Source organism: Quercus robur, chromosome 1 (genome assembly GCF_932294415.1).
Source record: "Quercus robur chromosome 1, dhQueRobu3.1, whole genome shotgun sequence".
NCBI classification, from domain to species: Eukaryota; Viridiplantae; Streptophyta; class Magnoliopsida; order Fagales; family Fagaceae; genus Quercus; species Quercus robur.
This window is the reverse complement of record NC_065534.1, coordinates 8,210,671-8,236,880: the sequence shown is the minus strand read 5'-3', so window position 1 is coordinate 8,236,880 and position 26,210 is coordinate 8,210,671. Positions and strand designations below refer to the sequence as shown.

The window sequence follows — 26,210 nt, the reverse complement described above, 5'->3', positions numbered from 1 at the left end:
AGGCCGAGTGACGTGTATGTAGCTTCTAGCCGCTTCTTTTACTGGTTCTTTTACAGGTAAGAGCTTTTAGTGGGTCGTGTACTTCATTGCTGTGCTTCAATTCTTTATAATCAATATAAATATCAATAATAGTAGTGTCATTTTTCATTGTTAAAATTGATAATATATTTTTGAATTCTAGATAGTTTAACTGGTAAAAAATTGATAATATCTATAACTGAAAGTCTATTAATAGAAAATGTACAAAGACCTAAGTGAACCGAAGAGACCAAATATATGCAATTTTTTACAAAATGAAAAAAGAAAATTGCTCATTTTTAAGTCATCTATTATGCCTTTGATTTGGCATGACAATTGGCATATGCTCTCTCTCTCTCTCTCTCTCTCTCTCTCTCTCTCTCATATTATTGTGGCAGGGATTGAAAGCTCAATTGCTTAGAATCCTTAGATCACAAATCTTGCAGTTTAATTCTTATATTTACTTATCAACATCTTGTTATTAGTAGAGTATCTCTCCTCCTTTAGAAGGAAAGAGGTTTGAAACCATCATACATTTATGCTTGGACCACAAGTCTAACAAAAATCTCAACTGTCCTCTCAAAAGCTATGAGTTTCAATCTTATCTTAGCCTGTTTAAGATCTTGTTATTTGGTAGTACCTTTACATTTTAGGAGGGAGGTATCAATTCATAGCATGAGAGAGAGAGAGAGAGAAAATTTCTCTGTTGAACAACACTTAGTATAACAAATGTTAGTACAAGACTGCCTAGGCTCTAGAAAACAAGGCATGAAGATGACCACAAGTGTACCAGATAGTCATAGTAAGGCGATGGATGAGGAAAACAAAAAATTACACATCATTCTTACTTCATCACCTCAAATTAAGGTTGATCTGTTTGATTGTAAAAAAGTAGAAAACAAACATTGCACCGCTATGCTTTCCAACAATAATAACATGGAAAACAATTGGTAAAACCATGTCTGTCTAATCTACGGAGGTCAAAAAACAAAATGAAAAGAATGAGCATATAGAACAACATTTACCAAGGTAGCTTGAATGGTAAATCATTGAGGATACAACACAATAAAAGCAGAAACGGGATGTTATTTCATTTCTTGCATGTCTTCCTCAGTTTTCCAAACAACATCCTCCAGGCAGGTTGAGAGGTTTTTATAAAACTGCGCAGGAAAAACAAAAAACAGTAGTTTAGAATTTAGATATGTCAACTCCAATGTTCTAATAATTAGGCCTCTGAATTTATAAAGATAGAGCTGCAGCCACATGGTTGTTTTTGACAACCAGCTTTAGGGTGACAACAATTGACCCTCACATGGCAGATTAATGTCCTGAAATCCTTCACCGACAGCCATAACTAATAAGAGAGAAATCCTACTTTAGATATGGTAAATCTCACCCGCCTTCAGCTCTCTCTCTCTCTAGCAACTACCCCTTTTCAAGTTTAGATACTCTCGGAAACATAATAATTACCTCAAAAAGTGAGAGAAATGAAAATATAATCGATGGAAAAGCAAAAAAACAACAGGAGGATACCTTATGAAACTCCAAGGTGTCCCCTTTTGCTTTCCGCACCTCAACCATATGAAGAGAAGGTGCCACTTGAAATATCTGATTAAAATATAAGAATAGGTAAAAATAACAAAGAATAAAACAATTCCAGCTAATGAATAACAAGAAGCATAATTGTCATGTACCTCTGTGGCAACATTAAGGTTTCCCTTTCTTCCAGCTTTCATGTTTTCAAGCCTCATCTAGAAGATTTAATATGATACATATTAATTTCATCCAAAATGCATAATTATTATAAAATTTTAAAAAATATGAAAATACCACAAATCCTTGTTATATAAACACTAGTTAAGTCTGTTGACTACATTTTGCCCACCTTGTAGTTCTTCTTGTGTACATCAAAACCAAGAGGCTTTGCGGCTTCTTCAATCTTATTGATGATCTCATTGGCAGGGCATTTGGATGTGAACCTTGTTTCTCTCTTAAATCCCTGCATGCAATGACATCATGACAAACCCCAACATAAATACAGAGCAATATTTTTTTATCTTAAATTTTTCATGAAATGTAAATTATTGCCTCACTGACCAAATACGTGGTCTGTCTACCAAAGGAAATAGATATTTGTTTTTTTTTTTTTTTTTTTTTTTTTTTGAGAAACAATATTTGTTAAATCATATGCACAAAGCAGTATTAAACAAAATCCTCCTTGGGTTTATTTTACAAAACATAACAGCACAAAAATAACTTTCACAGCTGATAGTTTCCACAGGTCATGCATTTGCAGAATCATGTACTCAATACAGAAATCTTTCTCACCAAAGTTTCCAAAAATTCCTAGCACAAATAACTTTGAAAATAATAGAAATAACTAATCTGAATTCAAAGACAAATGTTGAGCCAAAACTGAATGAGAGAATCTTTTATCATCAATTAAGTGTCCTGATTAACTGAGCCTTCCTAGCTCAATTCATTATCAGTGATAAACCCATCACAATATAGTTTAGATTCCCTTCCCAAATTTTTTTGCAAAGTGACCCTTCTTGAAATATTATTAGTCTCTGCTTGAAGAAGAATAAACGAGGAGAAAGAGGAACGAATACAAGAACCTATGATCTACAAAATTATACTGATTTTTTATTAACTCTCTTTTCCTTGTGAATGGAATGTAATTTCATCAACCACCAAACTTTCCCATGTCAGGGGTAAATACAAATAGTCAATCACCACTTAAAGTTAAATATATTAATTTCATAGCAATACAGAGAGCATATTTTTAACTTGCGCGAACCTGTTCCATATCAAACAAATTCGAAAGGTTTAGCCCTTTTGACAATGAAATTAACTCAAATGCGTTCATAGCTGCTGGTTGCTCTTCCTTCTTCTCCATCACATGGTGCTCCTGTTACAATAACAAAAACACAGATTTTGAGACAAATACTTGTTAACAATGCAGCAGGCTTGTTATAGTAATAGTCATCTGGAACATACTTCTGAGTCTTTAAAGACAGCTTCCACATCATCCAAATTTGTATCCTCCTTTTCTTCAAACACAGGAGGCTTATAGTCTTTCTTAAACCATTCGTCTTCCAATATTTCAGATATGGTAATACGCTGCCATAGATCACAGCAAATCAGAGAAACATATATCTAGCTAGTTGTGAAAGATGGTTTCAGAAATCATATAATAATTTTTTATTAATGGTAATTTTTGCAAGTTTTTGTGGCAATGTGAAAAGCACAATTACAGTCCGTTTTCATTTTATTTTTTTTCTTATTTTTTAGGTTGGGGGAGGGGGGGGGGGGGGGGGGGGCTGAAATCATCTGCTTATGGTTCCAAAGGTCAGACTACATAAGCGCAAATATGGTTAAAAGAATCACACTGATGCATATGCAGTTGGAGACAGTTTGTACAAGGCAACACTTGGGCACTAACTAGGGAATCTAAAAGTTAAAATGCAAGAGAAAAACCAACTCTTTCACCCTTGACATTATTTTTTTGAGTAACCCTCCAAACATTATTTTTGAGAAACTGTTATGATGCCTTTTGGAAAATTTAGAAGAAAATAAAGGAAACAAGAAGATGAAGCAGATAGAATAATACATTTTAATTGTTAATTTGCAGGTTTCTTGGTTTGAATCCCCAACTGTTGTGCCTACTAAAAGGAAAACATGAAATGAAGTATATTACAAGGAATTTAAAAAATATATATGTATATATGAAACAGCACAAGGTGTAACTCCTTTGTTGTATACTCACAAGCTACAATAGGCACCATGATAAAATAAATGTCTAATTTTCATTTATCATCATAGTCAATTGCTTACACTAATTGATGATTATTGTCATCAGATAAACCAAAGCTAATGGTCAAGAAATAAAGCACAAATCTAGATCTGTAAAGTTTTGGTTTCTAGATAATCACTTGATCTTGTAACATACTTTTTGTTGCTTATAAAGAAACTGTTAAGATTTCTCTAGAACAAGTAACATGACCTAGAGTAGTATAACTATAAAACCATTTTGCTCATGTATGTAAGCTCACACAAGTACATTGGTTCTCAAAGAACCATACAATCTAACAAGACCTCCACCAAACGCTAGGGATGCCAATATTTACTCACAGGCATTCTTGCATTGTTTGTCTAGACAAACTCTGGCAGGTAGCATTTTAAGTAGGCTGACAAGAAAGAGTTAATGCCTTGACAGCCTATATGCATATATAATTGAACTTCTTAGAACAATCACAAGGCATCCTAAGTTCCTAACAATGGTGAATGTAGGACAAACAACGTGAGAGATAACCTACACATCTCAAAATAATAGACAAAAAGAAAAGCATTTATTAATATGAATAACAATGAAAAAGATTAGTCATAAACTTCCAGATTTAAATAAGCTACCACATAACCAAATTATCTACAACCTTTGTAACAAAACATAAGAATATTAGCCATAATAAACCTGTTGCAAATTCGCTCAAATTCAAACTAATGATTATACAATGTGCAAAAGCCTAGTGGTAAAATCTAAAATGGAAAATAAATAAATACAAGAGAGAGGAAGCCTGAACATGCCTGACTTTCAGCACCGCAATAAGAATTTAGTATAATTGGCCTTTACTACCTCACCAAATAATTGATGGGTACTTTCTCAATCAAATAGCTTAAGCACATACGAGTACAACATCCTTCGCTGTCTGGGTGAACTTGAACAGCTCCTGATATTGGAGGGTCTGTTCAACTAATGTATTTAAAGCAAGATAGAATGTTTGATAGGGTTTCATTTGTCCAACCGAAATGTTTGTCATTATGCTCAGATTTTCTTTTGGTGACTGCAGAAAGTATTAGTTACAGGATTCCCTTTCTCAACCAAAAAAAAAAAAAGAGAAAAAAGTCGCAGGATTCCATGACTTAAAATTATGACCACTATATATTAATGAAGTGCATGTCAATGTATGTAATGATATTCTTGAGACCTTGAGTTTGTACTTCAAGCTTCATAATCTTCTAATTTAACAATCCTATTGAAAAATTAGGTTTCAGTATGAAATGCAGTCCTTACCAACAATGATACTATGAAAATCAGAGTCTATTCTTAAAATTTTTAAGATGCAGAAAGGCCACAAATCATCAATAGAATGACACTGACAAGTTTACTTACAGTCATAGGGTTGGGATCCAGGATTCGAGTTATCAATTTCATTGCACTGAATGACAGCCAAGGAGGGCAACTAAATTCAGCAGCAGAAATCTGCACATAGAGAAAGTGGGTAATATATAGAAGATGGAAAACAATAGGAGGATTGTGATAAAGAATTGATAAAAGGCTCACTTTTTTATACAGGGTCATAAGATTAGCATCATCAAAAGGCAAGTAACCTGCAAGCAGTACAAAGAGTATCACTCCACACGACCACAAGTCCGCAGTTGCCCCATCATAGCCTCTATCATTGAGGACCTAAACAGCAAGATCATATATTGTTATGAAATAGGAACACAGGTGTATAAAAATATAAGCATGATGTGAACAGTACACACCTCAGGAGCAACGTAATTTGGTGTTCCACAGGTAGTGTGAAGTAGGCCATCATCCTGCCAGATTTAACCATACAGTAAGAAACAAAAGCAATATTCAATGCTAACAATGGATGAAGGTCCTAAGAGAGAGAGAGAGAGGGCAGCAATGCAATTACCAAAGTAGTATATTGCAATCCTTGGAAATACAAACAAAAAATAGATCTTAACTATATTTTATTTGACAGATAAATTACAAATTAATGGAAGGAACACTAATAACTTAACCCTAACAATACCAGATACATTTTTCCTTCTTCTGAAGCTTCAGAATCACCGGGCTGTTCTAATAAGTATGTACTTATTCAATGAACATTATCTTTATATATCATTCAGCACACTTCAGCAGTCCAGGTTTTCTCCAAGTACAGAGAAATAATGGGGTCCATGATAGAATTTTGTTAAAATAATTATTTGAAGAAAATTAATTTTAATTTGCAAAAAATTAGAAGGGAACCCCTTCAATAAAACAAACTATGTGCATGAGAGTGGATTAAACCATTCATTCATCAAATATGACATTAAGTTACTACATAAAAAGATCTAGGTTTTTCTTTTTGTTGCTTTTGGCCATAGTAATTTTAAATCAAACTTGGAATTAAAACGCATATGATATAATATAACTAGGGTGGCCATGCTTAATAAAGAATTTAGGTTGCTATAGCAATACACTCATGCCAAAACAATGGAAGGTATTGACATCTATGTATAACCTAGTATGCGATGAAACCTTGCTGTCGTGCCAAAACAATAAATCTATGTATAGCCTTTACATGTTCCAAATTACTTAAAATAAAGCTTTCAGTGTGCACATTTCAGCTATCCTCACTTTCAAAAGGTTTCCACCATTATCACAGTACAACCAAGAACCATTTGCTTTCATCTTCCACACTAATATACATTTAATAATATCACTGTCCTTCAATGCCAAGCTTAAAAATGACAATACAGATAGCAGTAACAAGATCAATACAATATCTGAAAACAAAAGACCAATGAGAAGTTCAGAGGAAACAGCACTATATTACCCTGACTTGTTGGGACAGTGCACTCAACCCGAAATCAGAAACTTTGAGGTTTCCATAAGCATCCAACAGCAAATTTTCTGGCTACAAGCCATAAAAATGAAAGAACATTATGAAGCAATGAATCTTTCCTGCCATATTAACTGATTCTGGCAGGGGGAGTTAAAAGACATTACACACCTTGAGGTCTCTGTGATAAACGCCCCTGCTATGGCAATAATCAACTGCATTAATAAGCTGCTGAAAATATCTGCGGGCCTCATCCTCTCTCATTCGTCCATGGTTTACCTTCACAACAAAATACATTTTCTTTAGAAATTGTTCACTATCTTAAATATCTAATCCAAGTACAAGAATGAGAGAGAGCAACACAGAATGGTTGATAAACAAATGGGAACTGTGAAACTGGAGTGATAACTCTAATGTATCATTCATGGACCCCTTACAATTGATTGGCAAACCATTGTATAGAACAGGAACAATAGAAAATTCAACAACTCACAATCTTATCAAATAGTTCTCCACCAGTAACAAACTCCATAACAATGAATATTTTCGTCTTGCTCCCCATCACCTGAAAAGTAAGAGGAAAAAAAGAAAACAGAAAAAAATAAAATTCAGACAATAAGCAGGATAAGGAAAGTATTGGAATATTATCGAGTTAAGGTGTGTTGTTAACTAAGTAGTAAAGTTCAACATTGGATACTAATGATGAGAATGAGGAGTTAATAGCATAAGTAGGCCCAAACCGATTGGCTTATGATTTTGGGTCAAGTGGTGTCTCTATATGCTATATTAACTACCTGACAGAAAGAAATTTATCGTCGAATTCAAGAGCTGTCTTTAAAGACTTGTATAAAATAATATACTCCTAGAGTACAGACGTGATACTCTTTCCTCTCCCATAACATTGGATCACACACTAATTTTCTGTCTTTAAAATTGCTTACAGTTAACAAGTTCATGCAATTACCAAAACAATTGAGGAAAAAAAAAAGAAAAAAAAAAAAAAAGAAAGAAAGAGAGAGAACCTCGTATAATCGAACGACATTGGGATGCTTGATTAACTTCATTGTTGCTATTTCCCGCCTGATCTGTAACATTATGCAAAAGAAAAGAGAAATCACCTATGGTGTATAATATACATACATACATAAATAAGAAAGCAATTAAGAAATGAATGAGGGTACCTGTTCAGCCATCTTGTGTTTGAGAACCTTCTCTTTGTCAAGGATCTTAAGAGCCACAGGTTCTCCAGTCTCAGAATTTCTGGCAAATTTCACTTTGGCAAATGTCCCCTCACCAATTGTTCTACCAACCTCATATTTGCCTACCCTCCTCTTCACTTTTGGTTGACTCATTCTCCTCCTTAATTCTACTGTTCTCAACTACTGTTCTTTGAGGTAGCTACTTCAATAAATCTGCTTCAAAACACATTACCAAAACACCAGTGAGTTCTATGAATCAAAATCATCACTTTTTTTTTAATAATGATTATAGAGTTGTTATTATTATAATTTTTGCATGTCACTGACATTATCTCCTATAGATCAAGACATCCAAAACAAAAACCCAACAAAAAAAGAAGCAGCAAGATTCATTATCTGCTATAGGAACCTCAATCTTTTTTGCCCAAAAGAACCAAGATCACCAACAACAAAAAAAAAAACCTTTTTTCCTGTTCTTTTTTCTCAGCTTTTAAGAGTAACAAGAGCAAGAGCAAGAGCAAGAGCAAACCAATAATGTTTGATTTCTTATAACGTGAGAATTCTACTCAGACACGAAAAGGACTACAAGACAAGAGAGAAACTAATCACCTTCTTCCGTACAACAACTACAACAACAACCGGAAATTCAGTACAAATCCGAACTAAGAAAAAGAAGCAAAAGAGACCCAATATAAAAACAAGAAAAACCCAGCAGAGCACACCACCAACTAGTCTTGAAAATATGACAGAACCCTCAAACTGTAAGAAAATTTTGAAAGCAACACAGGGAGGTTGTTGAGCTTGTGAAGAGTTGTAAAGGGCACTAGATAAGAGATCAGAATACTCAGAATAAATCCACAAACAAAAAAAACAAAAACAATTTGGGGTGCAAGAAGCTTAAAAATATTCAAAGAACCAAATCAGACACATACTTATAGAGAAACAAGATCATGAATTATTTATCAAAAGCAGAAGGATGATGATGACACAATAATATAATATATACATATGAGAGAGAAAAAGAGGATATACTTGTGGTTTTAGAGATAAGAAGAAGAAAGGAAAATGGCAAAGGCTCTTGCGTCTGGTTGAATACTGAAAAAGCTTCCTTTTTTTTTTTGAGTTTGCTTTCAAAGTCAGTGTATATAATAAATTATTATGAATGACAGATTTTGATCACTTCTGGCACTGTGTGCATCTGTATCACTGCTAACAGACAAAACTAACGCGGTTACAATTAAAAAATAATAATTTTTTATTAAAAAAATCTCATATTTTAGCTGTGAATCTTGTGATGGAGAATTAAAAGTGGAATAAATTAATCTAATGACAATTTGTTGGGGATATTGGTACATGTAATTTTATATTTCTACAGAGGTATTAGTGTGTGTATAACAAGCACAGTTAGTTCTGACTTCTAGAACTCTGTCTAGCTAGAGTGCGCAACAGTCATTAGCATTTTACATACATAGAAAGTAGTATTTTGAAAGTTTTGAACAAAATATTTTATTTTCTATCTTATTGTTCAACGTATGTAACAATAATTAATATTCTACGTATACAAAAAATAGTCTTTTGAATCTTTTAACCAAAATATTCTATTCTTTATCTTTGAGAGTTAACTCAAAAATCCCACATGCAAATATGCTAGAAGAGTGGTGGACTAAATGTCTATAACTCAAAATTCCCATTGAAATATGCTAATAATAGTGTAGTGGATTGATTATCTAAATTACGAGTACGAGAGTTAACACTTACCCAAATTCACATATACTTGAAAATGCTAAAATTCAATCAATAATTAAGTAAGTTAGACACAAACAAAATGTTATTTTGGGCATAAAGATAGCATTACTCAAATTAAGAGCTCTTAATTTACGTTGAAGTCCCATATACCAAATATAAACATGCTTTACCTACCATTCAAATTAACCCAGTTAAGTCCATATTCATTTATGTTTAAACTTTGTTATTTCCCGTTAAAGAAACACGTACTCCCTCCGTCCCACTTTGTTTGTCCTCTATTTCATTTTGGGATGTCTCAAAATATTGTCCTGTTTCTAAAAATAAAAGTCATTAATTTATTAATGTTCCTATTATAATCCTATTAATTTACTAATTCAATTTTTTGATAAATTTATTTAAGGGTAGTTTTGGAAACTTATACATCTTTAAAAGGTAGACAAAACAATAAATGATATTCTCTTAAAAAGTTTGACTTTTCAAAGAGAACAAACAAAATAGAACAGAGGAAGTATTAATTTTTACACTAACTCCAACTACGTGGCTTGGTTGTACTGTACGGTATTTAAAGATGTGAAACTTGGTGGACATCTGTCTCTGTTTCTGTACCCTTTTGTATATGCAGGAAAACAATCTGGACCACGTGTTTTATGTTGTGGTTTTCTTTTTTCTTTAAACGTACAAAATTTCCGCACACCAGTCAGCTGTCAAGTATACTCAGCACGCTAACTCTTAACCCGTTAACGGCAACAACAGTTACATCATCTCTCTCTCTCTCTACTTGCACGCTCTATTACTTTTTTTCTTCGTCTTTTCTTTCCTTTTCTTCTTTTAGATAGGAATAATTGAATAAATAGGGTGCACAATTCAAACTTTTCAGTTTTCACATTCAACAATTACGTACCATTATTATTATTGTTGTCGTTGTTGTTGTGGACTTATGAGTTATGGTGCTTAAATTTAAAATATTTTTTTTGATAACCGCTTAAATTTAAAATATTTTTTATACTTCGTTTTAAACGTGCATTTATTGCTTCCAAAAAAAAATATATATATATTACTTATCAAGGGAATAGCAAGAATTATGAAGGGCCTCAAAAGTAGTTTGAACTCGCAATTTGGGATGCTTCAGAAGAGAAGCTAAAAAAATTATTAGTGCCACCGGAGGATCGTAAAAAAATGATCCTACCTAATCCTCTTAATGATAATTAAATATTGTTATTTATGTAAATATTATATCATTTGTTGATTTTTATTATTTTTTTTTTTACTAGTTAGAAAGTTTTTTTTTTTTTTTTAAGGAATTGCTGGTTAGAAAGTTGATTTAAACATTTACATAAGTGAAATCATTTTACTATTAGGTTGACCAAAAAGATTGTAAAAGTGGTCATTCCTAATCCTCTAATTATAATAAAATATTATTATTTATGTAAATATGATATTATTTGATAATTTTTTATTTTGTGCACGTTAAAAAGCTAACTTGCATTGGCATCGATTCAGCGGTTAGAATGACCACTACAACTGTTGTGTACTTAATAATTATCTCAGAAACCGGGGTCTGTTTCATAATTTTCATTACTTCCTATGTGCCTAAAACGGCCCATCTCCTGTATCCCAAAGTGGGTCTTCTGCCCTTCCAGTGAAGATGGGCTGGGCTTGTTTTTTGTAACGTTTCTCTTTCTTTTTTTTTTTATTTTTTTTTTTTTAAGAGAGTTTCAATTTATAGCATTCGCTTCTAATGATAGCTTTTTATTATCAAACCAAGACACCAATCAGTTTTTGGTATAGGCGAAAATTGAACTCTAGATCTTTTATTCAACAATGAAAGATTTTACCAATTAAACTAATTGGAATTCACACCAATCAATTTCTTTTAGTTTTCCTTGTTCAATGATATTTTTATTCAACAATATATATATATATATATATATGTATGTATATGCAAGGCAGTCTAGGCAGATATAGTTTAAATTAGTGAAACGTATTAACGTAACTACATGGCAACAGTATCTAATTTTAAAGGAGATAAAATTTAAGGGCATAACAAAATTCACAACAAAGAGAGGTGAAATGTTATGAATTATAGTGGCCCTAAATGTGTATGAGATCTAAAGCTGTGTCTTGTTATGGAAATCTCTTCCTTATTTCCAAGTGGGTGAATGAGTATTTATAATTTTTTTTATGTTATAGAAAGTACATTATAGTTATTAAGTATCAAAGTACATTAAATGTTAAGTGTAGAGGTCAACGTTTTCATTAAAAAAAAAATATATATATATATATAAAAAGATCAAAGATAACCTGTGAAGTCCCTGAAGTTCCATTACCTTTTGAGTCCGAGGTTGTAAATTCGAATAGTGGTAGGCTTTACTATTAGTTAGATGATTCCAAGCCATGTCAAATTTGAGTTTAAGTGAGCCAAGAAGGTACAAGTGGTGCAAACCACTTTTTTTTCACTTAACAAAAAATATATATATTTATATATATATCGAGGACAAAATTTAGTTATAAAACTGGTTGTAACCTAAGATTACAACATATATATTTTTTTTTTAGAAACAAACACACACACACAAAGGAGAGAGAAAGAGGTTCTAACACAAAGGTACACTACAACTCCACTCAAAAGTCAAGCTAACTTTTAAGGGAGGATGGGGCAAGTTATACTACATACAACACACTCTCTTAAGCAATGTGGGACAATTACCCATTCTTTTTTTTTTTTGAGAAATAAATACACACACAAGGGAAAGGAAAATAAGTTCTTATTCGATAAAATAAACATTAATACATATTTTGAAAATCTAACCGTTTAATTGCACGTTTTTTATGTTCTTAATACACATGTCAAATTTTGTGTTAATTAAATATTATGAGTAAGACTTGTGTATAGTACTTACGTGTTGTTCTTTGGGCTATTTTCTTAAGATTCTGCCATGTGACTTAAAATTTTGCAAGCATGAAGAATATAAGAAGAATATATAATCTAATAGTGGATTTGTCAACATTCACCTTTGATAAAAAGATATTAAGTAATATTGTAACCTAAAGTTACAACAAATTTTGTAGCTAAACTTTGTTAAACTTCTTACTTGGAATTTGAACATTTGAACCCAAAACAAAGCCAGGCAAATTAAGAATTTTTTTTATTTTTTGGGAGAAACAAGTAAATTAAGAATCTAAATCCATCAATTCTAGACCAGTCATGTCATTATATATTGCAAAGTGGACACTCATAATTAGGGAAAATATTGGACAAGGATGACAAATATTTTCCGTTAGGTAGTCAAGGTTAGCAGGTTATCATCTTTGTTGGGGTTCAAACTTTTTGACGATGCTTTCCTTGACACATCAGTGCCACAGGAAAGATTAAAGAACACTACACCAAGTGGTAACCATACATACAAAGAAATCTGAGCAAAGGCACGAGGTGACTCATGATTACAATGTCTTTTTTGTCTTATACCACGAAGTGGATTCCAATATGCTTTTGAACTTATTCCAATAAATATATGTACATGAAAATTTACTAATCAGTGTATAGACTTTTTGGCAAAGAAGGGAGCTGCTCAAGAACAAGATTTTAGGATTTATGATGATCCCTCACTGGACATGTCTACGCTTTTGTATTATGACTCTATTGGCATGTACTTTGAACTAGTATTGTTTCCCCATCATTCAACTAGTGGAGAGACGTCTTCTAAAAAAAAAACTACCATTTCACAGAAGAAAAGGTTGTCAAGAAGGTAATAGAGCAAAACAACTATACCAACCAGTGTTTAGGAGTCATAGGTAAACAGATTGATAAGATAAAAGATCGGATAGATAACAAGGTCATCCTTCAGCTAGGAAGCCCTAGCAAACCTATCCAAACCTTAGAAAAGCCTTTAGTCAAGCTCCCCACAACCAGACAAGCTAGTCTCAAGCCTAAGGATAAAACAGCCTTAGAAATAGTTGCCCAGAAGCTTGAGGAACTTGTGAAGAAGGAACCAATCACCCCTTCACCAGACCACACCTCAACCAGTAGAGACCCCAGGCTAGTCACTTTGAGAGCTCATACAGCTTCTAGTAGTTCTAGTAGAACCTCCTCAGAAACAAAAAAGGAGATAGAACACCTAGAAGACTAATTTCGAGAGTTACAGGTAAATAGGCTTTACCAACCCAAGGTAAACCCGACCAGCCTAACCAAGAATTGGTATCCCAGAACAACACCCCCTGACCTCCAGTATGAGGAAAGAAATAGCCAGTTCACAGTATCCACTGGTAAACTCTATGAATAGAACATAGATGGTTTATCAGAACAAGAAATCCTAAACAAGATTCGACATATGACCGTGGTAGCCAATAACTACCTAAATGACGGAATGCAAAACACAGAGGTTATAGAGCTCATGACTTTAGGATTCACAGAAAAACTGTTAGCCTGGTGGAACAACTGTTTAACAGAAAAGTCTAAGGAAGACATCAAGCATGCAGTTCAAAAAGATGAGAATGAGAACCCCATCTTTGACGAACACATAGAACGAGGTGTTCCCGATGGAGTCAATACCCTGATCTATACGATCATGAAACACTTCGTAGGTAAACCCGGCAACATCACATCTAGGATTTATGACCAGTTGAGTAACCTTAGATGTAAAAACCTTGGTGAATACAGGTGGTATGAAGATGTGTTTACCACCAGAGTCCTGCATAGAAGCAATTGTAACTCTCCATTTTGGAAGGAGAAGTTCATCAATGGCTTACCCACATTGTTTGGACAAAAGGTCAAAGAAACCTTTGCCAGTCCCTTAGGTGTCATAGATTATGATAACCTAACCTATGGAGACATCTCTAGCACAATCCGGAGTGAAGGAATGAAGATGTGTAGAGATCTTAAAATCCAAAGCCAAGCCAGCAAGAGCAAAGCCAAGTACGAAGTAGGAGACTTCTGTACACAGTACAGCTTATCTTCAGTCATCCCAAAAGGAAAATCCAAACACAGAGGCAAAGAACCCTCTGAAAAAACCCACAGGAAGAAAACATCCTCTAAACATTATAGAAAACAGAAGTTCAAAACTGATGATTTCTATAAGAAGGGAAAACCCAGGTCTACAGGAAAATTCTTACCCAAAGCATCAGGAAAATACTTTCAGTACAGAAAAACAGGTTATTTCCAGAAAGAGTGTAAAGCGAAGGCCAAAACCCTTATCAATACCCTTATTAGTGACCAAACCAGTAAGAAAGAAATCTTCAAACTCTTAGCATTTGACTACTTAGAAAGTGAGTCTTCCAATGATGAGCAAGAAGATCACCAGTTATATAGGACATCTTCTGAAACCTCTAGAGTCTCCTCTAGTTCCTCTAGTAGCTCAGATGAAATCCTAGCCTGCAAAGATAGTTGTTGTAGGTACAAGACTATCAATGCCCTTTCTAAGCAAGAAGAGCTTCTCTTAGATTTAATAGAACAGATCGAAGACCCAGTCACCAAAGCTCAAAGGCTTAGTGAGTTCCACAAAACCCTAATTAAGGAAGCTAGCACATCCAAACCTAAGGTTCAGGAACCCAAAGTCGATTTGAAGAAAATCTACAATAGGTTTACCAAATCCAAGAAAGAAATTACCGTCCAAGATCTCCAGAAAGAGATTAAGGATACCAAATCTGAAGTAAGAACCCTTAGGCAAGAGTTAACCATCCTCAGGGTAGATCACAATCTCATGGACCAGAGAGTCAGGCAGTTAGAAAATACTTCTCATCAAGGCAATGAGGGTGGAACCTCGTTACAGAACCCTTCTGATGAAGAAGCAGATGAAACAGTTAACCCTACAGCTGATATGGTACAAGAACCATCCAGTGAGGCGTTCTTACATACCGTCAATAGGATTAACTTCCAGAAATGGCACTCCAAAGTCAGGATTGTCATAAGCAAAGATTTTGAATTTGAGGTAGTTGCCTTAATAGACTCAGGCGCTGATCTCAACTGCATTCAAGAAGGAATCATTCCCTCCAAATACTTCCGGAAAACCAAAGAAAGGTTAACTTCTGCAAGTGGAGGTAAAATGTAGATTGAATTCGAAATCCCAAAAGCACATATTTGCCAAGACAATACGTGTTTCAGAACCACATTTGTTCTTGTCAAGAATATGACAGATAGGGTCATCTTAGGAAACCCTTTCATGCGTTTATTGTATCCTTTCATCACGGATAGTGAAGGAATCACTACCCACCCTTTTGGCCAACTAGTTAAGTTTAAGTTTCTTAGGAGCCCAGAACCGAGAGATATCAGCAGTCTCTAAGAAGTTTCTGTCTCTAAGACCCTTAACCTCATCAATGCCAAAATGTCTTTATCAACATTTCCACTTGGTCCAAATCAAGCAAAGAACCTTGATCAATTTGCACCTTCCATCCCATTTGATGATTCTTTGAACCTCAGTCAATTTCATAAACTATCATCATATCCCATTGCATGCATCCAGCATAAAAGTATTTGTTCCATGACATCTCATGATTTTAACAAAAATGTTTTTAAAGACAACCATTCTGTTAATTCATGGCAGGAAGAAAAGCAAATATTTCATCAGAACATGTCTTCTTCAAGAAGAAACAAAGGAAAGACACCTATACAGGGATTTCCTCAGAAAATGCATGAAGGCGCTTCTTCTGGAAAAGAACCCAGAAAAGCAACATCCCTTCAAAATATGTACCCGGCAGCGGTTACATTTTCCGGTGGTTATATGGCTATTACTCTTCAAGAAGTTAAAAACAAGGCTTTACAATTTAGCAATGGAGTGTACACAGATCTCCCACCCTCCATTAAATTCATCCTTGATAACCTTCAGAGAGCTTTTACCCAAAATCAATATAACCTTTTCCAAAGAACCCTTAAAGCACTAGAATTACACCTAGTAGAGCTTGAGGTAGGAAATGCATAAGAGAGCTTTTACCCAAAATCACTATAACCTTTTCCAAAGAACCCTTAAAGCACTAGAATTACACCTAGTAGAGCTTGAGGCAGGAAATGCAATTCTCACTAGTCAACTCTTTGGCAAAGAGGATATCTATTCAATGGATAGAATGACTATCATGAGTATTGATTATACTAGGTTAAGTCTTAAGACTCAAAACCAGCTAAGAAGGTGTTGTTGCCAACTTGCCTACCGATATACAAGTACGTATCTTGGGAAGCAAGGCTATGTCTGAATCACATGACCAATGGTTCAAACATTTTAAAATAATGGTCACCACTCATTTTACGGTTTATGGTGAAGAACAAAATGACATTGAAACTGACTTCATCCGGTCAATCTGGAATGAGTACTTTGGAAGTAGTCATAGGGTCTATGAAAAGAAACATCATTTTCCTGGTCTAATAGTCAACTATGAAGACAGGGCAGACGATGAAGATAGAGATCCAAGCTGGCTTTCAAGAATATTTGAATATGGCTTTATCAGACTCATCAAGTTAACAAGCCATAATCAGATCAACCAATTCCCCCAGATTATTCAACAGGTTGTTGCAAAGATCAAAAGTCCATTTGTCTCCATCAGATGTTGGAGCACTCTCCCACAATGGGACAGTAACAATTGGATGTCAGTTCAACATGCTCACCACCTTGTACTCATCAATGGGTACACCCACAATAGCCCTTGGTATGACGGAGACTCCTACCTATCCTATGAAGACCCATATGCTCTTGCAGGATGTTGGAAGGATTACTTCAACAATGAACTCCTTGAAGTCACCAGTGAATTATAGAAAAACTACCATTTCACAGGAAACACTGGCAAGATTTCAGTCTTTACCACTAAGCCATATTCTGAAGCCTTCCTTACTCAAAGGCTTGATTATGTTGATCCCAGTCAGCTAACTACACAGGATGCAAATTATGAACCTCTCCTATATTGTGGGTTTCATAAACTGTATGACAAATACCATGAACATGACTGTGATTATAATCCTCCATAGGATCCCTATGATGGGTATCCATCTGGTACTTCCGACTAAGAAAGTCCGAACAATACCAGAACAGCTCCAGGATGCTTCAGAACAACTCCAGAGCCCCAGAATAGCTCAAGAACCACCTTTGCAAATCCGGTTACTATTCAGAATAGTACCCGCACCAAGAAAAGTTGCAGACAAGACACTATTCATCCACAGTACCAGAACACTGTGCATGATCACTATTCCAAAAAAGTAAGGGGACAGGTTACTATTCATGAATAGTACCAATCACTGTTCATCAAATAGTACCCCGACAGAATCATTTAGTTTACTGTTTGCTTTCGGTGGAAAAGAAATTCACCCAGAGTAAAAGTAATTCACCCTCCGTGATTCCAGCAATCTCCTGAAGAATCCAAGGCTTCCTCCAGCTATATAAGGAACCCTTTGCATCAGACTTTAGCAGGTTCAGTTTTCACACTACCTCAAAGATCCAATTGCAAGAACCAATTCATCTCAACCCTCAGAACCCCTATCTTTACTTTGTAAACAGATGACCTCTTTTTATTTTCTAGTTTGCATTTGTAACGCTAGAGTTATAGCCTTCACATCTGTAACCTATTTATGCTTCCGCACCGAGACTGTCCAGAACGGCATATATATATATATATATCGAGGACAAAATTTAGTTATAAAACTGGTTGTAACTTAAGGTTACAACATTTTTTTTTTTTTTGAGAAACAAACACACACACACACACAAAGGAGCGAGAAAGAGGTTCTAACATAAAGGAACACTACAACTCCACTCAAAAGCCAAGCTAACTTTTAAGGGAGGGTGGGGCAAGTTATACTACACACAACACACTCTCTTAAGCAATGTGGGACAATTACCCTTTTTTTTTTTTTGAGAAATAAATATACACACAAGGGAAAGGGAAAGAGGTTCTTACTCGATAAAATAAATATTAATACATATTTTGAAAATCTAACCATTTAATTGCACGTTTTTTATGTTCTTAATACACATGTCAAACTTTGTGTTAATTAAATATTATGAGTAAGACTTATGTACAGTACTTAGGTGTTGTTCTTTAGGCTATTTTCTTAAGATTCTGCCATGTGACTTAAAATTTTGCAAGCATGGAAAATATAAGAAGAATATGTAATCTAATAGTGGATTTATCAACATTCACCTTTAATAAAAAGATATTAAGTAATATTGTAGCTTAAAGTTACAACCAATTTTATAGCTAAATTTTGTTAAACTTCTTACTTTGAATTTGAACATTTGAACCCAAAATGAAGCCAAGTAAATTAAGATTTTTTTTTTTTTGGGAGAAACAAGTAAATTAAGAATCTAGATCCATCAATTCTAGACCAGTCATGTCATTATATATTGCAAAGTGGACACTCATAATTAGGGAAAGTATTGGACAAGGATGACAAATATTTTCTGTTACGGTAGTCAAGGTTAGCAGGTTATCATCTTTGTTGGGGTTCAAACTTTTTGACGATGCTTTCCTTGACATATCAATGTCACAGGAAAGAACACTACACCAAGTGGTAACCATACATACAAAGAAATCGGAGCAAAGGCACCGAACCTACGAGAGGTGACTCATGATTACAATGTCTTTTTTGTCTTACACCACGAAGTGGATTCCAATATGCTTTTGAACTTATTCCAATAAATATATGTACATGAAAATTTACTAATCAGTGTGCAGACTTTTTGGCAAAGAAGAGAGCTGCTCAAGAACAAGATTTTAGGATTTATGATGATCCCTCAGTGGACATGTCTACGCTTTTGTATTATGACTCTATTGGCATGTACTTTGAGAGGCTCTGCCTCAACTCTAATTTTTAATTTAAGCTAAAGCTCTTGTTTACCAAAAAAAAAAAATTACTAACATGGAGAAGGGAAAAGAAGAGAAATGAGGGGAAAGTTGTATATTCTTCTGTTTGGTTAAAGGGGAGAATAAAAAGTCATTGAAATAGTTTTCCTTGGGCCCACATTTTGCAATTAGCCCATTTTGGACTTATCTGGAGAGAAGTAATGGAATAAAAATAAGTGAACCCCCACATACTTAACTACTTATGAACCAATTTTACATTTTTGCCCATAACTTTCATCCATATTTTACATTTATGTGGGTATAAAAGTAAAATGACATATTTTTCTTTTGGTTTCCTTTCTTTTTGCAAACCAAATAAAAGATTCTTCTCCTTCTCCAAAAAAAAAAAAAAAAAAAAAGATTCTCTCTTTTCTTTTCTCTTGCCCTCCTTATTTCCAAGCATACTATTTTCTTTCCTCTTCTCTCTCATCTACTTTCTTTTTCTCATTTCTCTTCCTTTCTCTTCCGTCGTTTGCAACCAAACATAGTGTGAGTCACTGTCTGTCGTCCTTTCCACTTTAAAAACTTATATGTAGTAGTCAAGTGATCATAATTTGTCACATTTTGGTAGTAGGCTCAATAGACTTAAATGATGTATTGTAAATCTAGAGTTTTAAGTTTCATCAACCACGTTATCGATTAATAGAATTTTCAAAGTGTTTCATAAATAGGAACATTGATTCCTTATATCAAACAAAGAAATCAAATATCACTCTTCTATTATAACTATCGGGTTATAAAAAAAGTTATCATAGTCCAATTATAATGCAAATAATATAACCACATGTTAGTCAATGATGTAATCTTAATAGTAAATATGTAGCAATTAAGGACATTCTTTTGCGGACGCAAGTCTCTCTTTCTTGTATTTTTCATATACCTTTTTATGGTATCAAATTTATATCTCATATTTTATAACATTAGACTTGACAAATGGATTGGATTGGAAATGTTTGTGTTAACCCAATCGGGTATAAGTCAAACCAGGTTCAAGTTATAAAATTGTTGGACTAAAATGAATTGTAAAACCAATAATTCTTACTCAATCTTTGACGGGTTAGGCCAACCTAGTATTATGGTAGGATTACGCATAGACTATGCAAGACAACATTTGTTTAGCCCCAATAATATCAAGAAGATTTTTTTTTAAACAATAATATCTCATAGAAAAAAATTATTTTTTTTATACAAAATAGAAATCATAGAAAATAATTAACATTAGGAACATATTATATAAATTTTATAAAAATAACCTCGTACTATTATTATTATTGTTGTTGTTGTTAATATTATTATTATTTTACAATAGTGAATTTACATGATAATTTTGAGAAATTTTTTATATAATATAGACAATTAAAGAAAAATTAGATAAAAAATTAAAAACAGATTGAGCAATTGAAGATTCTTGTTATTGCTTCTTTCATATAATTTTCCTTTCACTTTGTTAGTAAATTTATAATAAAAAAACAAAAATCATATTTTTTTTCTAAAAAAATAGGTCGACTTCTCCCACTATTTTATTAGAATGGATTTAGGTTAACCTATAGACCCATAACCTATTTTTATTGAACATAGTGGATTTGAATCCAATTGTGCTCTCATCCTTAAATATTTTGTTTTACCAATTTTTAAGTGGATGGATTTCTTTATACAACTTTTTGTGTTCTATCAATCATAACTTGCAATGTGTTTTTTTTTTTTTAACTTTTTATTTTTTACTTTTCTTATAAAATAATTAAAGTTTTAAATGAAAAAAATTAGATGCATAACATATCATAATTGGAGGACCATGAAATGAAACACAAAAAATAAAGGGTAAAATACTATTTTAGTATCTAAATTTTATCAAAAGTTTGTTTTCCGTCCCTAAACTTTAAAAAGTTCTTTTTTTATCCCTAAACTTTGTAAAAAATGTTTTCAATAGTTTAGAGACAAAAATAAGGATAAAAATGAACATTTTTCAATAATTTAAGGATGAAAAACAAATTTTTTATAAAATTTAAAGACATAAATAATACATTTTCAATAATTTAAAGATGAAAAATAAACTTTTTAATAATTTACAGATAAAAATTTAATTTCTTAAAGTTTAAAAATAAAAAATAAACTTTAATAAAATTTAAGAACCAAAATAATATTTTCCTCTAGATAAATTTTATACCGTCTCTCTTTAATATTGTATGCACTTTTCACACACCAAGAAACAAACAAAAGAAAGAGAGAATTCAGATCCATTTTCCCTTATCCAGGAAATCCTCTCCCCGAGGCCAAGCTCCCTTGACTGACCGCGTGCCTATGTATGACTTTAATTTTTCCACGGCCGACTCTGTGATAGGCGACGCCAACGGTCAAAGTATAAACATCTAATCTATTTATTATTTGTTTATTTATTTTTTATTTTTTAAATCCTACATCTAAATACTATAAAATATGAGATTGGGACCTGCAGCCACACAAAAAGTTTCGTTATTTTTGTATAATAAAAATAAAGTCATTTAGTAAGGTAAATAAGAAAGCAATTAAGAAATGAATGAGGGTACCTGTTCAGCCATCTTGTGTTTGAGAACCTTCTCTTTGTCAAGGATCTTAAGAGCCACAGGTTCTCCAGTCTCCGAATTTCTGGCAAATTTCACTTTGGCAAATGTCCCCTCACCAATTGTTCTACCAACCTCATATTTGCCTACCCTCCTCTTCACTTTTGGTTGACTCATTCTCCTCCTTAATCCTACTGTTCTCAACTACTGTTCTTTGAGGTAGCTACTTCAATAAATCTGCCTCAAAACACATTACCAAAATCCCAGTGAGTTCTATGAATCAAAATCATCACTTTTTTTTTAATAATGATTATAGAGTTGTTATTATTATAATTTTTGCATGTCACTGACATTATCTCCTATAGATCAAGACATCGAAAACAAAAACCCAACAAAAAAAGAAGCAGCAAGATTCATTATCTGCTATAGGAACCTCAATCTTTTTTGCCCAAAAGAACCAAGATCACCAACCAAAAAAAAAACCTTTTTTCCTGTTCTTTTTTCTCAGCTTTTAAGAGTAACAAGAGCAAGAGCAAGAGCAAGAGCAAACCAATAATGTTTGATTTCTTATAACGTGAGAATTCTACTCAGACACGAAAAGGACAATACAAGACGAGAGAAACTAATCACCTTCTTCCGTACAACAACTACAACAACAACCGGAAATTCAGTACAAATCCGAACTAAGAAAAAGAAGCAAAAGAGACCCAATATAAAAACAAGAAAAACCCAGCAGAGCACACCACCAACTAGTCTTGTTGAAAATATGGCAGAAACCTCAAACTGTAAGAAAAATTTTGAAATCAACACAGGGAGGTTGTTGAGCTTGTGAAGAGTTGTAAAGGGCACTAGATAAGAGATCAGAATACTCAGAATAAACCCACAAACAAAAAAAACAAAAACAATTTGGGGTGCAAGAAGCTTAAAAATATTCAAAGAACCAAATCAGACACATACTTATAGAGAAACAAGATCATGAATTATTTATTAAAAGCAGAAGGATGATGATGACACAATAATATAATATATATATATATATATATATATATGAGAGAGAAAAAGAGGATATACTTGCGGTTTTAGAGATAAGAAGAAAGGAAAATGGCAAAGGCTCTTGCGTCTGGTTGAATACTGAAAAAGCTTCCTTTTTTTTTTGAGTTTGCTTTCAAAGTCAGTGTATATAATAAATTATTATGAATGACAGATTTTGATCACTTCTGGCACTATGTGCATCTGTATCACTGCTAACAGACAAAACTAACGCGGTTACAATTAAAAATAATAATTTTTTATTAAAAAAATCTCATATTTTAGCTGTGAATCTTGTGATGGAGAATTAAAAGTGGAATAAATTAATCTAATGACAATTTGTTGGGGATATTGGTACATGTAATTTTATATTTCTACAGAGGTATTTAGTGTGTATAACAAGCACAGTTAGTTCTGACTTCTAGAACTCTGTCTAGCTAGAGTGTGCGTCAGTAATTAGCATTTTACATAAATAGAATGTAGTATTTTGAAAATTTTGTACAAAATGCTTTATTTTTTACCTTATTGTTCAGTGTGTGTAACAATAATTAACATTTTATGTATACAAAAAATGGTCTTTTGAATCTTTTAACCAAAATATTCCATTCTTTATCTTTGAGAGATAACTCAAAAATCCCACTTGCAAATATGCTAGTAGAGTGGTGGACTAAATGTCTATAACTCAAAATTCCCATTGAAATATGCTAATAATAGTGTGGTGGATTGATTATCTAAATTACGAGTACGAGAGTTAACATTTACCCAAATTCATATATACTTGAAAATGTTAAAATTCAATCAAGAATTAAGTAAGTTAGACACAAACAAAATGTTATTTTGGGCATAAAGATAGCATTACTCAAATTAAGAGCTCTTAATTTACGTTGAAGTCCCATATACCAAATATACACATGCTTTACATACCATTCAAATTAACCCAGTTAAGTCCATATTCATTTACGTTTAAACTTTGTTATTTCCCGTTAAAGAAACACGTAATAATTTTTACACTAACTCCAACTACGTGGCTTGGTTGTACTGTACGGAATTTAAAGATGTGAAACTTGGTGCACATCTGTCTCTGTTTCTGTACCCTTTTGTATATGCAGGAAAATAATCTGGACCACGTGTTTTATATGTTGTGGTTTTCTTTTTTCTTTAAACGTACAAAATTTCCCACACACCAGTTAGCTGTCAAGTCTACTCAGCACGCCAACTCTTAACCCGCTGACGGCAACAACAATTACAACATCTCTCTCTCTCTCTACTTGCACATTCTATTACTTTTTCTTACTTGGGTTCAGTTAATGTGTGCTCTTAAGGCACACGTTAAACTTTCTATTTTTGAAAATATTTTTTCGAAAATTGAAAAAACTATCATTATTTTTTTAATTTTTGAGAAATTTTTTTCTAAAAATAAAAATTAATATGTGCCCTTAAGTCACACATTAGTAAAATCCTACTTTTTTTTTTTTTTTTTTTCCTTCGTCTTTTCTTTTCTTTTCTTCTTAAAGATAGGAATAATTGAATAAATAGGGTGCACAATTCAAACTTTTCAGTTTTCACATTCAACAATTACGTACCATTATTATTATTGTTGTTGTTGTTGTGGACTTATGGTGCTTAAATTTAAAATATATTTTCTACTTCGTTTTAAACGTGCATTTATTGCTTCCAAAAAAAAAATATATATTACTTATCAAGGGAATAGCAAGAATTATGAAGGGCCTCAAAAGTAGTTTGAACTTTGAACTCGCAATTTGGGATGCTTCAGAAGAGAAGCTAACAAAATTATTAGTGCCACCGGAGGATCGTAAAAAAATATCCTACCTAATCCTCCTAATGATAATTAAATATTGTTATTTATGTAAATATTTTATCATTTGGTGATTTTTTTTTTTTTTTTTTTGGCTAGTTAGAAAGTTTTTTATTTTTTATTTTTAAGGAATTGCTAGTTAGAAAGTTAATTTAAACATTTACATAAGTGAAATCATTTTACTATTAGGTTGACCAAAAAGATGGTAAAAGTGGTCTGCATATTTGCATAGGTGGCATTGATTCAGTGGTTAGAATGACCACTACAACTGTTGTGTACTTAATAATTATCTCAGAAACCGGGGTCTGTTTCATAATTTTCATTACATCCTATGTGCCTAAAACGGCCCATCTCCTCTATCCCAAAGTGGGTCTTCTGCCCTTCCAGTGAAGATGGGCTGGGCTTGTTTTTTTTTGTAATGTTTCTCTTTTCTTTTCTTTTCTTTTTAAAAAAAAAAGAGTTTCGTATTCACTTTTAATGGTAGCTCTTTATTATCAAACCAAGACATCAATCGATTTTTGGTATAGGCGAAAATTAAACCCTAGATATTTTATTCAACAATAAAAAACTTTACCAATTAAACTAACTAGAATCCACACCAATCAATTTCTCTTAGTTTTCCTTGTTCAATGATATTTTTATTTAACAATATATATATTTATATATATATATATATATATATATATATAAGGAAGGCAGTCTAGGCAGATATAGTCTAAATTAGTGAAACGTATTAACGTAACTACATGGCAACAGTATCTAATTTTAAAGGAGATAAAATTTAAGGGCATAACAAAATTCACAACAAAGAGAGGTGAAATGTTATGAATTATAGTGGCCCTAAATGTGTATGAGATCTAAAGTTGTGTCTCTTGTTATGGAAATCTCTTCCTTATTTCTAAGTGGGTGAATGAGTATTTATAATTTTTTTTATGTTATAGAAAGTACATTATAGTTATTAAGTATCAAAGTACATTAAATGTTAAGTGTAAAGGTCAACGTTTTCATTAAAAAAAAAAAGAGTATAAAGATCAAAGATAACCTGTGAAGTCCTTGAAGTTCCATTACCTTCTGAGTCCGAGGTTGTAAATTCGAATAGTGGTAGGCTTTACTATTAGTTAGATGATTCCAAGCCATGTCAAATTTCAGTTTAAGTGAGCCAAGAAGGTACAAGTGGTGACAAATATATATATATATATATATATAAACCACTTTTTTTTCACTTGACAAATATATATATATATATATATATATATATATAAACCACTTTTTTTTCACTTAACAAACATATATACATATATATATATATATATATCCAGGACAAAATTTAGTTATAAAACTGGTTATAACCTAAGGTTACAACATTTTTTTTTTTGAGAAACAAACACACACACACACACACAATGAAGAGAGAAATAAGTTCTAACAC

General features: G+C 32.9%; 1 protein-coding gene across 12 annotated transcripts; it reads right to left on the bottom strand.

The window, feature by feature from the left end:
* Nucleotides 1-833: 833 nt before the first annotated feature.
* LOC126718862 (CBL-interacting serine/threonine-protein kinase 3) lies at nt 834-23,145 on the bottom strand. 12 transcript variants are annotated; one of them, XM_050421249.1, is made up of 15 exons: nt 23,008-23,145; nt 7,820-8,050; nt 7,661-7,723; nt 7,132-7,203; nt 6,810-6,917; nt 6,633-6,713; nt 5,569-5,622; nt 5,363-5,488; nt 5,192-5,281; nt 3,019-3,141; nt 2,819-2,929; nt 1,904-2,017; nt 1,713-1,769; nt 1,552-1,626; nt 834-1,178 (listed from the first exon to the last, which is right to left on the bottom strand). In XM_050421249.1, exons 2-15 carry the CDS (start codon nt 7,988-7,990, stop codon nt 1,104-1,106), a joined length of 1,320 nt encoding a protein of 439 aa, XP_050277206.1. In that variant the 5' UTR covers nt 7,991-8,050; nt 23,008-23,145; the 3' UTR covers nt 834-1,103. The 12 variants fall into 12 exon arrangements, 10 of the variants coding, with proteins under 10 accessions (XP_050277206.1, XP_050277226.1, XP_050277222.1 ...); XM_050421269.1 differs by lacking the exon at nt 7,820-8,050 and adding an exon at nt 21,943-22,173 and having other exon boundaries at nt 23,008-23,136; XM_050421265.1 differs by having other exon boundaries at nt 7,820-8,053; nt 23,008-23,123.
* Nucleotides 23,146-26,210: the final 3,065 nt, after the last annotated feature.